Source organism: Centruroides sculpturatus, unplaced genomic scaffold, assembly GCF_000671375.1.
Source record: "Centruroides sculpturatus isolate CEXI.00-Female unplaced genomic scaffold, Cexi_2.0 scaffold514, whole genome shotgun sequence".
Classification (NCBI taxonomy): domain Eukaryota; kingdom Metazoa; phylum Arthropoda; class Arachnida; order Scorpiones; family Buthidae; genus Centruroides; species Centruroides sculpturatus.
Genome location: NW_019384787.1, coordinates 348,549 through 362,884, shown reverse-complemented (window position 1 = coordinate 362,884; position 14,336 = coordinate 348,549). Strand labels below are relative to the sequence as shown.

The 14,336-nt window shown below is 30.0% G+C and overlaps 1 protein-coding gene across 1 annotated transcript in view; it reads left to right on the top strand.

Moving 5' to 3' along the window:
- LOC111629264 (2-hydroxyacyl-CoA lyase 1-like) overlaps window positions 1-14,336 on the top strand; it is a 53,796-nt gene that overhangs the window by 33,123 nt on the left and 6,337 nt on the right. Inside the window, exons 10-14 of the mRNA XM_023373146.1 lie at window positions 8,784-8,867; window positions 8,941-9,042; window positions 10,538-10,591; window positions 11,943-12,043; window positions 12,123-12,281. Coding sequence (XP_023228914.1) covers window positions 8,784-8,867; window positions 8,941-9,042; window positions 10,538-10,591; window positions 11,943-12,043; window positions 12,123-12,281 — 500 coding nt within the window. The remainder of the gene's footprint in view (window positions 1-8,783; window positions 8,868-8,940; window positions 9,043-10,537; window positions 10,592-11,942; window positions 12,044-12,122; window positions 12,282-14,336) is intronic.

Genomic DNA, 14,336 nt, shown 5'->3' with positions numbered 1-14,336 from the left:
GGAATGTTGGCAGGTTCTGAATACATTACAATTCAAAATTTAAAAGATAATATTTTAAATATTGTGTTTGGAGCCATCTTATAAATCTTGGAATTTTGTGAAATACATGGTCCTATGTAGCTTGGATGTTCTATCTTTTAAATTATGAATGGTAATGTATTCAGCATCTGCCAACATTCCAATTTAAAATATTCAACTGGTGAATTCTTGACAGACCTGAAGAAGGCTTATAAAGAAGCTGAAAATGTTTGTCAAATGAATATTTGTGGTTTGGAAAAATATTAAAAGGGTAGTTATTTTATTATTAAATATTATTAATACATGTATGTGAACTCCTCTTACTAAATTCCAAAATCAAAGCTGGAAAAGATAACTTTTAAAATCAAAACCATTCATATTTTTCCAGCAAATGGCTTTAATGAACAAATGTTATTCAAGGCCACATTAAAAAGTAGTTATATTAACTATGACTTGGAATTCCTGAATAATGCTTGGTGGTCATTCTTCAATAATCCCACAGATTAATCATACATGAAAGGGTATAGACATTATTGGATTCTTACTATTCACTTTATATATATTTTTTATTACAGTGTATGATCAGTTAATGAACATAATTTGTTCTTAGACAATGTTTGAAACCCAAATTATCGCTTAAGCATAGATTTTTATGAGAATTTGATTAATTCGATCTGGCTACTCCAAAAAAAAATAAGAATTATATAATTTCTTAATACATTCATTTAAATGTAATAACAAATGAAAAGCAGTCTCTCCATTTTTTCATGGATGGTGCATCTTTGTTTCTCAGATGTGATTTTCGTTACTCCTTTATCTGCTTGAGTCTTTTTGATTATATCTATCTTAGCTAGGATCAGGGGTGTGTCGTTTCCACTATGGAAGGTATGGAAGACTCCACACCTTACATTTTTGCAGGTATGACTTTCCTTGGATTTCCAATTGAACTCTTACATAATCCAAAGTATCAAAATTTTTCTAACTCTAAGCAATGCATCACCATTTTGTGAAAGCAGGGTCCTGCTTTCACAAAATTCCATACCTCAACTTTTAAAGAACTGACACCCATGACTAGGATTGTGCCTACTGTAGACCTGTTGAAGCCATACTGCCTAGCAACATTAGACATCTGCCCACTATCTCTTGCTAAATTTTTATAGTGAACACAGTTCTTGACACTCCACTCTTTTTAGGTCCCATAATATTATCAGATTTTTAAATAAAATGTTCAGAAAAAAAAACACAGAAATTCGGAGAACAGAAATCAACTAGTGAGAAAAAGATTATGTATACAGCTATGAAAGTCTTATTCTTTAAAGCATTCATAGATACCAGTAAAATATAGGCTTAGTTTAACAAGTCTTAAATGCATCATCGCTTTTTCTTGTGTTTGTTCTGTTAGGTGATTGGGTGTTTGTTATCTGAACATAAAAATCTTTTGCAAAAGTGTTTATTGTCTGATTTGTTTGCAGTCTGAACTGTTTGTTAACCAATCACCCACTGTGTTTATATTTTATTTTATGTGCTTGAAGTTGTTGTTTGTTAAGGTATGGTAATGCAACACTTGGGTGATCTGCCTAGAAGGGATGCCTTCCGGGAGGTCTTTTTAAGGGAAACTAGCCCCTATTTAGGCATTACAGACATGGAGAAAACCTGGAATACTCCACATAGCCAGCCTGTCTGAGCGAGGCGCAAACCCATGACTGAACTCCCAGTGTTCAGGTACGAAGACTGCTTGGCCACTAGTTTTGTGCGCTTGATGTTTCATTAGTATATAAAATACATTTTCAAATATATCTTTCTGTATACAAAATTACATTCTAAAAATTTTATAAATAACATCAAATAGTATTTGATGTTATTTATTTTAATATTAATTTAAATTTTAATAATATAAATAACATCAAATATTATTTGATGTTATTTATATTATTGAAACATTTCAATCTGGAGTTATAGAATTTTGTAGTTATAAACCTGAATCAGGTATATAAAATAAACCAAAAACGTTTGTTAACAGATATTACCTACAGAAACAAGGTATGCATATGGGTTCCTCTCTTGTTTGCTGTATGGCTGAGCTAATTATGCAGAATGTGGAATTTAAGATCTTTAAATCTCCTCTGACAATATATTATACATTCCTCTATATTTGTTTTGTTGACAGTATGTTATTAGCCTGAAAGAGTTTTTATGAAGAATTATTACAGTTCATGCAACTATTGTCCACTGTTTATCCATCTATAACTTCACTGTGGAGGATAACAAAATCACTTTCTTAGACCTTTTTATCAGTTTTATATTGTTTATCATAAATTTGGCTTAACCCCTCACATTACTCCCTATACATCTTTTCAGCCACTTTCTTACAAAAATGCTGTTTTATTTGCTTTTATATGTAGAATTGACTTGTATCTTCCTCACAGCTTTTGATGCAAAAGGAGCTACAATTTGTAACTAAAGTGGTGACTAGGGCAAGATACTGTTGTTCTAAGTTTAACTATATTAAAATGTTCTAGTCCAAAGATCACTATTTCCACTAACTACTTCACATGCTAAGGTATTTGCCCAACCTTCTATCCTATAATTAGGTCCTGTTTCATTATGAGTTGTTTACATTTTCAGAAAACACAGTTTCTCCTTGTGCACTAAAAGTCAATTAACTTTATACTTAGAGAAATCATTCAATTATGTACATTTGCAGCACTTGCAGATGGATTTGAAGCTAAATTATATAAGAGCCATCATCAGAAAACTGTAATCATCTGGCCAAATATCAAGATTATACAGTCAAACCTGTTTATAATGGAATCCCATGGGACTGAGAAATTATTCCATAGTAGATAGATTTCACCCATATACAGGTTATCTACTGCAGGCATTCCTTGATTAATGTAATTAAATAATCCCTCAATGTTACCATGTATATCAAAATGGCATTAATCAAATACAGTGGTATCTCAGTATTTGACTGTACAATCATCACCTGCTAGAACAAATTTTCAGTTAATAAGAATGATTTTTATTTTAACTTTAATTTTGTCATCCATAAAAAGTTTTCTATGATAAAAATGAGTATATAATTTCAAAAATATAAAAACAAAAAAATTATGCTTTAGAAGTTGATCTAATATCAAAAACGTTCGATTCAGCAGGACACAGAGTCCTCAGAAAAAGATTGCAGCGCCACAGCACTAGCAAAATTTTAAATTTGCCGACTGGAATTCTTTCGAATAACTGACGTTTCAGATAAATGACATTTTACTGTAATTTTATTGTAAAAACAAAGTTCAATGCATGTTCTTTGTTCAATTACACTTGAAATTTTGAAAAATTGCTAGCTCAAAAATTCTTTACACACAAAAGAAGCATTTATTTGCAAATGAGAATAGATGATGACATACTGATTGCTACTAGATGTTGATGAAAGTTGTACCAAACAATGAAAAAAAATGACGACAACATCTACTTGCACATGTGCAGTTTAAATGAACCATTCCCAATACTTTTGATTACAGTATTTTTAAATTTCAAGAAGATTGGTATTACTACAGAAAAGTTTATTCTGTTTACAGTTAGTTAAATGAATTAAAAATGATTTATTCAATATTAATATATATTTACTTCAGTAGAAGCATTAAATAAAAATATGTATTACTTAATAGTTTAATTGGTGAATGTATTCAAATTATTAACAAATCAAATTGTAACTCTCTAACTTGAATTATTATCAAGTCAACAAGGTTCAAATCCTATCTGAAGGTTGATCCTTCAGGTAGGATTTAATCCTTGCATCTGCATCTCCTATTCTTCCATGCAGATACCTTCAACAGCACTGTAATCCAAATCAGTCGAAGCATACTTTTGTCTGTCGAATTCTCGGTGAGGATTCTGTAACATAAACTAAGTTCATATCTGTTTCAAAATGCACCTCCATACTCAAATTAACTGGGAAAAATAGCTTTATTCCTGTCATGTAAAATACTTTTCTTTCAGATTTTCTATGTCAAAATCAAACGTNTAATCCAAAGTATCAAAATTTTTCTAACTCTAATCAATGCATCACAATTTTGTGAAAGCAGGGTTCTGCTTTCACAAAATTCCATACCTCAACTTTTAAAGAACTGACACCCATGACTAGGATTGTGCCTACTGTAGACCTGTTGAAGCCATACTGCCTAGCAACATTAGACATCTGCCCACTCTCTATCTGTTGCTAAATTTTTATAGTGAACACAGTTCTTGACACTCCACTCTTTTTAGGTCCCATAATATTATCAGATTTTTAAATAAAAAGTTCAGAAAAAACACACAGAAATTCGGAGAACAGAAATCAACTAGTGAGAAAAAGGTTATGTATACAACTATGAAAGTCTTATTCTTTAAAGCATTCATAGATACCAGTAAAATATAGGCTTAGTTTAACAAGTCTTAAATGCATCATCGTTTTTTCTTGTGTTTGTTCTGTTAGGTGATTGGGTGTTTGTTATCTGAACATAAAAATCTTTTGCAAAAGTGTTTATTGTCTGATTTGTTTGCAGTCTGAACTGTTTGTTAACCAATCACCCACTGTGTTTATATTTTATTTTATGTGCTTGAAGTTGTTGTTTGTTAAGGTATGGCAATGCAACACTTGGGTGATCTGCCTAGGACGCATGCCTTCCGGGAGGTCTTTTTAAGGGAAACTAGCCCCTATTTAGGCATTACAGACATGGAGAAAACCTGGAATACTCACATAGCCAGCCTGTCTGAGCAAGGCGCAAACCCATGACTGAACTCCCAGTGTTCAGGGTACGAAGACTGCTTGGCCACTAGTTTTGTGCGCTTGATGTTTCATTAGTATATAAAATACATTTTCAAATATATCTTTCTGTATACAAAATTACATTCTAAAAATTTTATAAATAACATCAAATATTATTTGAGACATTTCAGTCTGGAGTTATAGAATTTTGTAGTTATAAACCTGAATCAGGTATATAAAATAAACCAAAAACATTTGTTAACAGATATTACCTACAGAAACAAGGTATGCATATGGGTTCCTCTCTTTTTGCTGTATTATGCAGAATGTGGAATTTAAGATCTTTAAATCTTCTCTGACAATATATTATACATTCCTCTATATTTGTTTTGTTGACAGTATGTTATTAGCCTGAAAGAGTTTTTATGAAGAATTATTACAGTTCATGCAACTATTGTCCACTGTTTATCCATCTATAACTTCACTGTGGAGGATAACAAAATCACTTTCTTAGACCTTTTTATCAGTTTTATATTGTTTATCATAAATTTGGCTTAACCCCTCACATTACTCCCTATACATCTTTTCAGCCACTTTCTTACAAAAATGCTGTTTTATTTGCTTTTATATGTAGAATTGACTTGTATCTGTCCTCACAGCTTTTGATGCAAAAGAAGCTACAATTTGTAACTAAAGTGGTGACTAGGGCAAGATACTGTTGTTCTAAGTTTAACTATATTAAAATGTTCTAGTCCAAAGATCACTATTTCCACTAACTACTTTACATGCTAAGGTATTTGCCCAACCTTCTATCCTATAATTAGGTCCTGTTTCATTATGAGTTGTTTACATTTTCATAAAACAGTCTCTCCTTGTGCAGTAAAACTCAATTAACTTTATACTTAGAGAAATCATTCAATTATGTACATTTGCAGCACTTGCAGATGGATTTGAAGCTAAATTAGATAAGAGCCATCATCAGAAAACTGTAATCATCTGGCCAAATATCAAGATTATACAGTCAAACCTGTTTATAATGGAATCCCATGGGACTGAGAAATTATTCCATAGTAGATAGATTTCACCCATATACAGGTTATCTACTACAGGCATTCCTTGATTAATGTAATTAAATAATCCCTCAATGCTACCATGTATATCAAAATGGCATTAATCAAATACAGTGGTATCTCAGTATTTGACTGTACAATCATCACCTGCTAGAACAAATTTTCAGTTAATAAGAATGATTTTTATTTTAACTTTAATTTTGTCATCCATAAAAAGTTTTCTATGATAAAAATGAGTAACTAATTTAAAAATAAAATGAAACATTAGAGCTGCCTACCTTTGTCAGATAAAATTATACTTAATCCAGTTTGTTTTTTTCACTTAATGTGTGCAGAACACAGTCATCATGTTTTACAACCATTTCAAATGAATGAAGTGTATCAACAATATTTGTCTGTGACACACTAAGATTTGTTGGAAGTTTGTGAGTTGTTATTCATCTATTTTTATCAATTTCTACCTGCAATTTTTCTTTGTCAGTTTTTTGGTACCCTGTACATTATGTATCCTTTAGTTCAAAATTTCCCAAATGAAACTTTCAAAACCACATTTGATACATTTGAAGTTTAGGAGCATCTTCCCTGTACACACCTGTAATTTTTTACCATTTGTATAGAGTTATATCTTCTACAAAACTTAAAAAGCTTAATACTTCAATACTACAAAACTTAAAAAACTTAATATACCCAATATGCATTTTATCTGCATTGTGTTGACTTGATTTTATTCAAATAAAATGTGTAAAAAGTTGAAAATAAGCTTGTAAACAAAGAATACAATTTCACAATAGCAATAATGTGTTAAATTTCACAACTTTTATAATAAAATCACATATCTATGTTAAGTAAAGAAGCTGTTAAAAATACACAACAAACTTTCAGTTGAGCATGGAAGAGGATACTGAATTTTCTGTTATAAGGAGTGATTTTCCTTTCCATTTCTACATTGGACAAGTTTTGTTGTATACAGGTTAAATTACATTGATTTTTGTAGAAAATTTAAGCAACTACAGAAATCTTCTGTTAATGACACATTTTCACTATATACAAGTTTGACTCTATTTTAAATGATTGATGCTCTACAGAGCTTACCAAGAACATATTGGAACAGAATTATAATCCTTTGTTTGGAAATATCAATACTGAGGCACTATACAGATGAGGGATGGCAAGCCTTTTTGAGCCTGTATGCCATATGGTAAGCATATTTAACTTTAAAGATGTTTATGCATTCCAAAGTTTTAGACTTTGAATAATGATATTTAAAGAAATTAAACAAGTATGCTTTAAATGTAAAAAAAGCTGATTGAAAAAGGATTATCAGGTGATAAACTGAAAGGATGATTGAAAAAAGCAGATGATAAATCAAAATTATACAATTCATTATGTGCCATTTTGGGCATATGCCACTCCTGGTGTAGATTGAAGAATCATATTTATTTAGGAAACCTTATGTATAGAAAATAATGACTCAGGTAATAAGCTGACCTTGATCTCCTGGATCTTTGGATATTGCTCTTTAAAATGTTAGAAATTATCTTTGTGTCTATGGTACCATGGATCAACTTTCACTAAAAAACTGTAATTTTGATTTTTATAATTGTTAAAAAGTTATTAATTTTATAAATTTTTCCTTTATATATTTGTTTTATATCAGTTTGTGTTTGTTATTGTTTAATCATTTACTTAAAAAATCATTAATGCATGTAAGAAGAAATTTTTAAAAATTTTGTTCTCTTATTTAAAACGTTGTTTGATAGTCCATTTCAACAACAGCTTTGTCTGATGAAGTAATGCACCATTAAAAGTATTTGATTATATCTATTGTGTTTATTAAAAGTGTTAATACCAAACATAATCTTTCGAACAGCACTTTTTTTAGTCTTTTTCTCTTTGCACACTGGTAAAATTATGGATAACTTTACGAGGACAAGTAATTATATGAAACTAAGAATTATGCTTATTTATTTGACTTATGTACAATAACTTTAGATAAGCATGTATAACAAAATAATAACTCTAGATTATTAAATAATAATCTATTGTACATACTCTAGATTATTGTACATACTACATACTTGTACATGCTTTGTATTTAAGTGTCACCTGTAATTAACTGCATCAGCTCCAATGTGGTTGAATATTTTTCTGCTGATTGACAGTTGAAAAACACTGCTTTATGTTGATTAATATATTTGCTGTTTTTTTAAAATTAGCATTGTTTTTCATTTATATAATAAGTTCTTGTACATAAGTTATAACAACAATAAATATTTTAATCACAAAAGTCACAGTCTGTCCAAAAATTATGTTTTGAAACCACCATTTATTCTGATCAAGTGAATATAAGGACTGAAATTCCCTAACTGGAAAGGATGCAAGTTCAAGACATCTGTAAGGCCGCCAGTTCCAATTCTTTACTTTTAATGTTTTAATTGGATATTTTTGTGTGTTTTTTAAAAGAATGTTTTAGCCTGACGACCTAGTAGCCTACAAAGGAAGGTCGGGTTGTTGATGGTGTTCTGGAACACATGATCAGAATAAATGATGGTTTCAAAACATAATTTTTGGACAGATTGTGTCTTTTGTGATTAAAATAAATTTTCATCCGGCGAAATTCTACAAACAATAAATATATTATTGCTTATTAAATAATTCATTGACCATTTTTTATTGCTTTCTTTAATACATTGTACATAGTTTTTCATAACCATTATTTTTTGCCCTTTTGTTTCTCTCCTGTGAGACCAGATCTGCCCCCTCTCAAGGACCCTGGAGTAAGTTTGGACAGGGTCTGGTTCAATGAGCCAAACTTTACAATGTGAAACTAATTTATGAAACTTACATATTTATATTGCATTAAAAATACATTCAAAGATAACTTTATTTTATATATGTCAACATTAAATTAGGAAACATTATATCCAATTAAAGTGTGTATATATATTTAGGTAGATTTAGTTCAAGAAGAATTACACAACAATGTCAGAGCTGAAGTGGCATTATCGGGAGATGTTACAGCTATTGTGGAACAAGTAAATTTTTTTAAAACAATACATTATCTACAACTGAGTTTAATATAATTAAAAAAATGTACTTTATTTTAAGTTACATAAAGAATTAGAACTAACTTCTTGGATTTTTCCACAACAAAGTAATTGGTGGATGACATTAAAAGAAAAATGTGCAGCAAATGCTGCAGCTGTTCAGGTAATAAACCAGTTCATCATACTTAGTAATTCTCATTGAATTTTATCAAATCAATTTATTCTTTTCAATATAATAATTTCTTATAAAAATGTTCAGACTTTATGCTCATCAATAGAAGTGAACAAGGTAAAAATGAAGATTGAGAGAACATACTAGATTGTCTCCATGTAAAATGTTCTGTCAATCTTTGTTTTTTTCTTGGGACCAAAAAAAACAGAACTTCATTATCTGGGTTTGAATTTAAAAAAAAAAAAAAAACAAATTATCAGGGTTTGAATTATCTGACTTTTTCAAATTGAAGTTTTTTGTAATTCTTGAATAAAATCATGGCATTATTACATTATTTTATATAATTTCACCCATTCATTTACAAATGTGTTAATATCACAAGTTATTACTTAGTCATTTAAGATATTTCAAAAAAAAAAAAAAACATCAGTTGGCATGAACTTAATGAAAACAATGAAATGTAACCAAATTATATTCAAAGCAAGACTGGAAAATAACACATGAAAGAAGCTTAAATGCTTCAATAAGAATTACTGCAAATTTTATCTTGACTTCAAGACTACAAAAATTGTGATCTGATGAAAACAAACTATTAATGGCTAAAGCTATAAGTATGCATTCTATCATTAATATGCATGCATATATAATGGAGTTTGGAGTTATTGAAACAATAGATTTTTGCAAAAAAAATGTCAAAAATAATTAAATGCTAAAAAGGTTTCTTCTGTAAAAATAAAAAAATTTTCTCTTTGTTGACAATGTGTACAATGTCCAAATGACATAATGACCTAGAATTTATATCCAATAAATCAAAAATGTATAATTGATGTAAATTAAATTGCCATTTGGGCATGGAAACTTTCTTATAAACATGTAATTTGAGGGAAGATTTTGAATTAAATGATATTTTTGCAGGTCACCAGACCAGATAATGACTTACTTGTTAGAATTTTATTGTATGCGTATTTCAAATTATGCAACTGAAATATATGGAAAATCCTATTCTCTTTGCCAGGGACTAGACTTGACTTCGAATTATATGATACTTCAAATTATCTGATATCAAAATAACAAGGATTTATTGTATTCTAAATTAATTTGGACAAATGAATCATTGTTTTTAAAAAATAATTAAATTTTATGTTAGGAACAACCAATTCTCTAGGCCAATTTTATTTATATTCATAGTAATTAGTTAATAATAATTAAATAATTGAACAGACCAAATAGAAAATTCTAATGCCAACAAACTGATAATTCAAAAACCATGCTTATTTTCAAATATTTGATGATACTTTACTAATCTGCCAATATCTAATAGAACATTGTATAGTTTGTATCAATATCTAAAGATAAAGTAAATATTTATTATTTAACTTATTAATAGCTTATCAAACATTCTACCAAAGTTTCATGTTCATTGAACACTATATGGATTCTCTTTATCAATAACTTAATTGATTATTAATACTTTCACATTTCCTAGGAAATGGCAAATGATGAATCGTTACCCATGAATTATTATGCAGCTTATAAACAAGTAAGTATTTTTATATTTTTAATTTATTATTTTGGTGTATTTTGTAAAAATAAAATATTTAGTTATTCATGTTTATCAAAAATAATGAAACATTTTAATTTGTTGTATTTTATGTCAGGTAAACAAGTACACAAATATAACTAAATAATGAGCTTTCAGGTTTTCAGTTAAGTCAACCTAATGTCATTCAAACTAGAAAATACCAATCAGAGTTCAAAAAGGAATGTACAAAAGCTATAACAAGCAATTATTTACAACAAAGTCTCTCCATAGACTAACAATAGAAACATTTTTTTCTATTATTAGTCTATTGTTTTAATTATTATGTTGGACCAAGAAAATTAATAGCTGGAATAGAGTCATATGACTAAAAGGGAGTCGGTTGCATTAAAAAGTTTTGGGTTTAATAATTGTTTCAAACCACATCAAGTCATAAACTTCTCGTGATTATCAACATTGCCAGCAATTAAAGTAATTATACTCCTTGTGTCAACAAAGAGGATTGTAAAATGGTCTGGGGCCAGACCATTTTACAATCCTCTTTGTTGACACAAAACTTAATCCTATCCTGGCCCTTCTTCAGAAAAGGTTGTGCATCCCTGATTATGGTATCAAGTTTTTTCAATTTTATGTATAAAAATCAATGTTAGATCTGCTGATACAATATTTGTATACAACTGCCATATGAGGTTGGGTTAAATAATGGCTATAATAATTATAAATTACAAATAAATTTGACCCTAGAGGGAGGTGTTTTGTGCCATTTTGTATTAAATTTAATAATTATAATTTAAAATTCAATCATTTTTAGATTAAACTGGAAGAAAAGAATCAGCCTGGAGTGGGTTGGTTGCGGTTTTTTGGTACAAGGGCCACAAAGGCCAAGCTGTGCCATGCCTGGAGTGGGACTTGAACCTGCAACTGCTGCATACCATGCAGATGCATTGCCAGTTACGCTACCCAGACCTCTAGTCCAATCTCCTCTTCCAGTATATTTAATTAATATTAATTTACATTAACATTAATTAAATATACTGGAAGAGGAGTTCCCACTCAGGGCCAATTCTTTTCTTCCAGTTTAATCTAAAAATTATTTAATTAAATTTAATATGAGATGGCGCCTAACACCTCCCTCTAGGGTCAAATTGTAGTTTATAATTATCATAGCCATTAGCTAATTAGCCGAATCTCATAAGACAGTTGCAGTAGATTTATTGTTATGTATTGGGTTTGGTAAAGATTTTTAAATTTGTTCAATATTTGCATAGGTCAATTATTATAGACTATTATTTATTGTTTTAGAACTTAAAAATGTCATATATAATATATATTTTGAAAATCTTTCTTTTAGATAAAAGATATGCTACCAAATGATGTCCTTATTATAAATGAAGGTGCAAATACTATGGATATTGGACGAACAATGCTTCCTAATATATTGCCAAGACACAGGTTTATTTTTTAAAATTTAAATTATTAAATTTTTAGAATTATTTATTATTATTTTTATTTATGTAAATTTTAATTACAGATTAGATGCTGGTACATTTGGAACAATGGGAGTTGGTTTAGGATTTACTCTAGCTGCTGCACTGTGGTGTCAAGATTATGCTCCACAAAAACGGGTAGTTTGCGTTATAGGTGACAGTGCTTTTGGATTTTCTGGAATGGAAATGGAAACCATTAGCAGGTATACATGTGAATATGGAGATAACATTTATTTCTTGGGACAGGAGAGGATCAGAAGTTAACTATTATGATGTGTTTAAAATGAAATAAGCAATATGAACATTTATTGATGGTTTTGTTTCCTTGACTTTTATTGGTTGTGAGTACAAATCATTATCTTTCCCATCTTATCCTAATTTCAGAGATTTGTTATCTTAAGGAATTGTTGTCCTTTCCTGTTTCAATGTCTGTTTTTTCCTTTGATCTCTTTCCTACTACCTGTTTTTCATAAGTTTATTTTGTTGGTTCTGTACAAATGTTTTACAAAATTGACAACACAATTTTATTTAAAAATTATTTTATACTAGTTTAGCCTTATAAAATCATCTGTCAAAAATTATAAAAAGTTTGGGTGCAAAGCCCCTTGGCTTCCTGTAGCAACCCAACTCTCTGCTCACTTCACACACTTGTTCCCAATATAGACTATTCATAACAAAAATTTTAATATATACCCCTGTGATCAAAAAGTATTGGGAATGGCTCAGTAAAATGCAAGATGTGAATTTATTATTTAATGCAAGAATTTATTCATCAAAATTTTGTCCCCATCAAAGTAATCCCCTCCCGTTGTGGTGGATTTATGCCAACATTTTTTCCGATCCTCAAAACATGCTTTAAAGTCATTTTCATGAAATTCCTTTGGGACTTTCAGTGAATTTTGTTTTATGGCCTCAATTAATTCAGAAACTTTAGTCAAAGAAACAGGAAAAAGTTACACAGAACCATATTTGTTGAATTTTTGACCAAACATTCATGAATAACAAAAGCATTGTCAGCATGTGCACTATTGTGGTGCAAAATCCATGAGTTTTCTCGCCACAAATCTGATCATTTTCTACAAATTGCTTTCGTGCAGATAATGCAAAAAACATTCAAATAATATTCTTTGTTGACAATTTGGCCAGTCAGAAGGATTTTGTTATGCAAAACACCATAACAATCAAAGAAAACAGTCAGCATGACCTTGATTTTTGACTGACTTTGACATAGTCTTTTTGGTTTTGTTTCACCATTTGAGTGCCACTCATTTGATTATTGAGCTATTTTGATGTCAGAAGCATACATTCATGTTTCATCACCCATAACAATGTGTTTTAAGAATGATTCACCTTGATAAAGCATTTCAAAGCAAAGCCATTTGAACACGTTGTTTTTGGGACAACTTGAGAAGCAACACACTGCAAGCCCAAATGATCTTTTAAAATTGCTTGACAAGATCCAAATGATACTGGAACATATTTAATAATGTCCCTATTTGTTAAACAACAATCATCAAGCACCATATCTCTGACTTGAGCAATGTGTTATTCATCAGTTGAAGTGGATGGTCTATCTTTGACATGTTCTCTGCCTTCTTTGAACATCTTGTACCATTCAAGATAGACTATCACTACCAAAGACTTTTTGCAATGTTTGCAACGTTTTTGTAGTAGTACAGTAGAGCGTCATTTATCTGAATCAATTGGTGACTGGGGTTGTTCGGATAACCGATTATGTATGAAAAAACATATTAACCTACCCCATGTTGAAATTTTTCTCCGTTGCGTGTCACTTTGCGTTGAATTTTCGTCGATGTTAAGCCTAACATAAACTTTTTAAAATAATAATCATGACTATTGTATCATTAAAAATTATTTCTTTATTTTTTACAAACAAAATTAGAAAAATATTCTAATTCCATGGTTATGTGCATGGTTGTATTTTGCTTGCTTGCTCCACAGACTTGGCTCACTTGTTTCCAATATAAACTATTTATAACTTTCTTCACTCTACCTCTTGCAGGGTAGGTGTCCAACTCTCACCCCTGCTTGCTTTGCTTTCTGTTCAGACCAACCCCTTTTGCTTTGCTTTCTCCTTTGAACCACTCCCCTCATTCACTTGTTCAAAAATTTTGACAATTCGTCAGTTCCTGTGTGATCGTTTCCATTTTTTTTTTTTTTTTTTTTTGCAAATCTACATGTTTGGAGACCTCCCGAACCCTTAAAAAAAGTCAATAAAAGGGAAAAATTCGCATGCA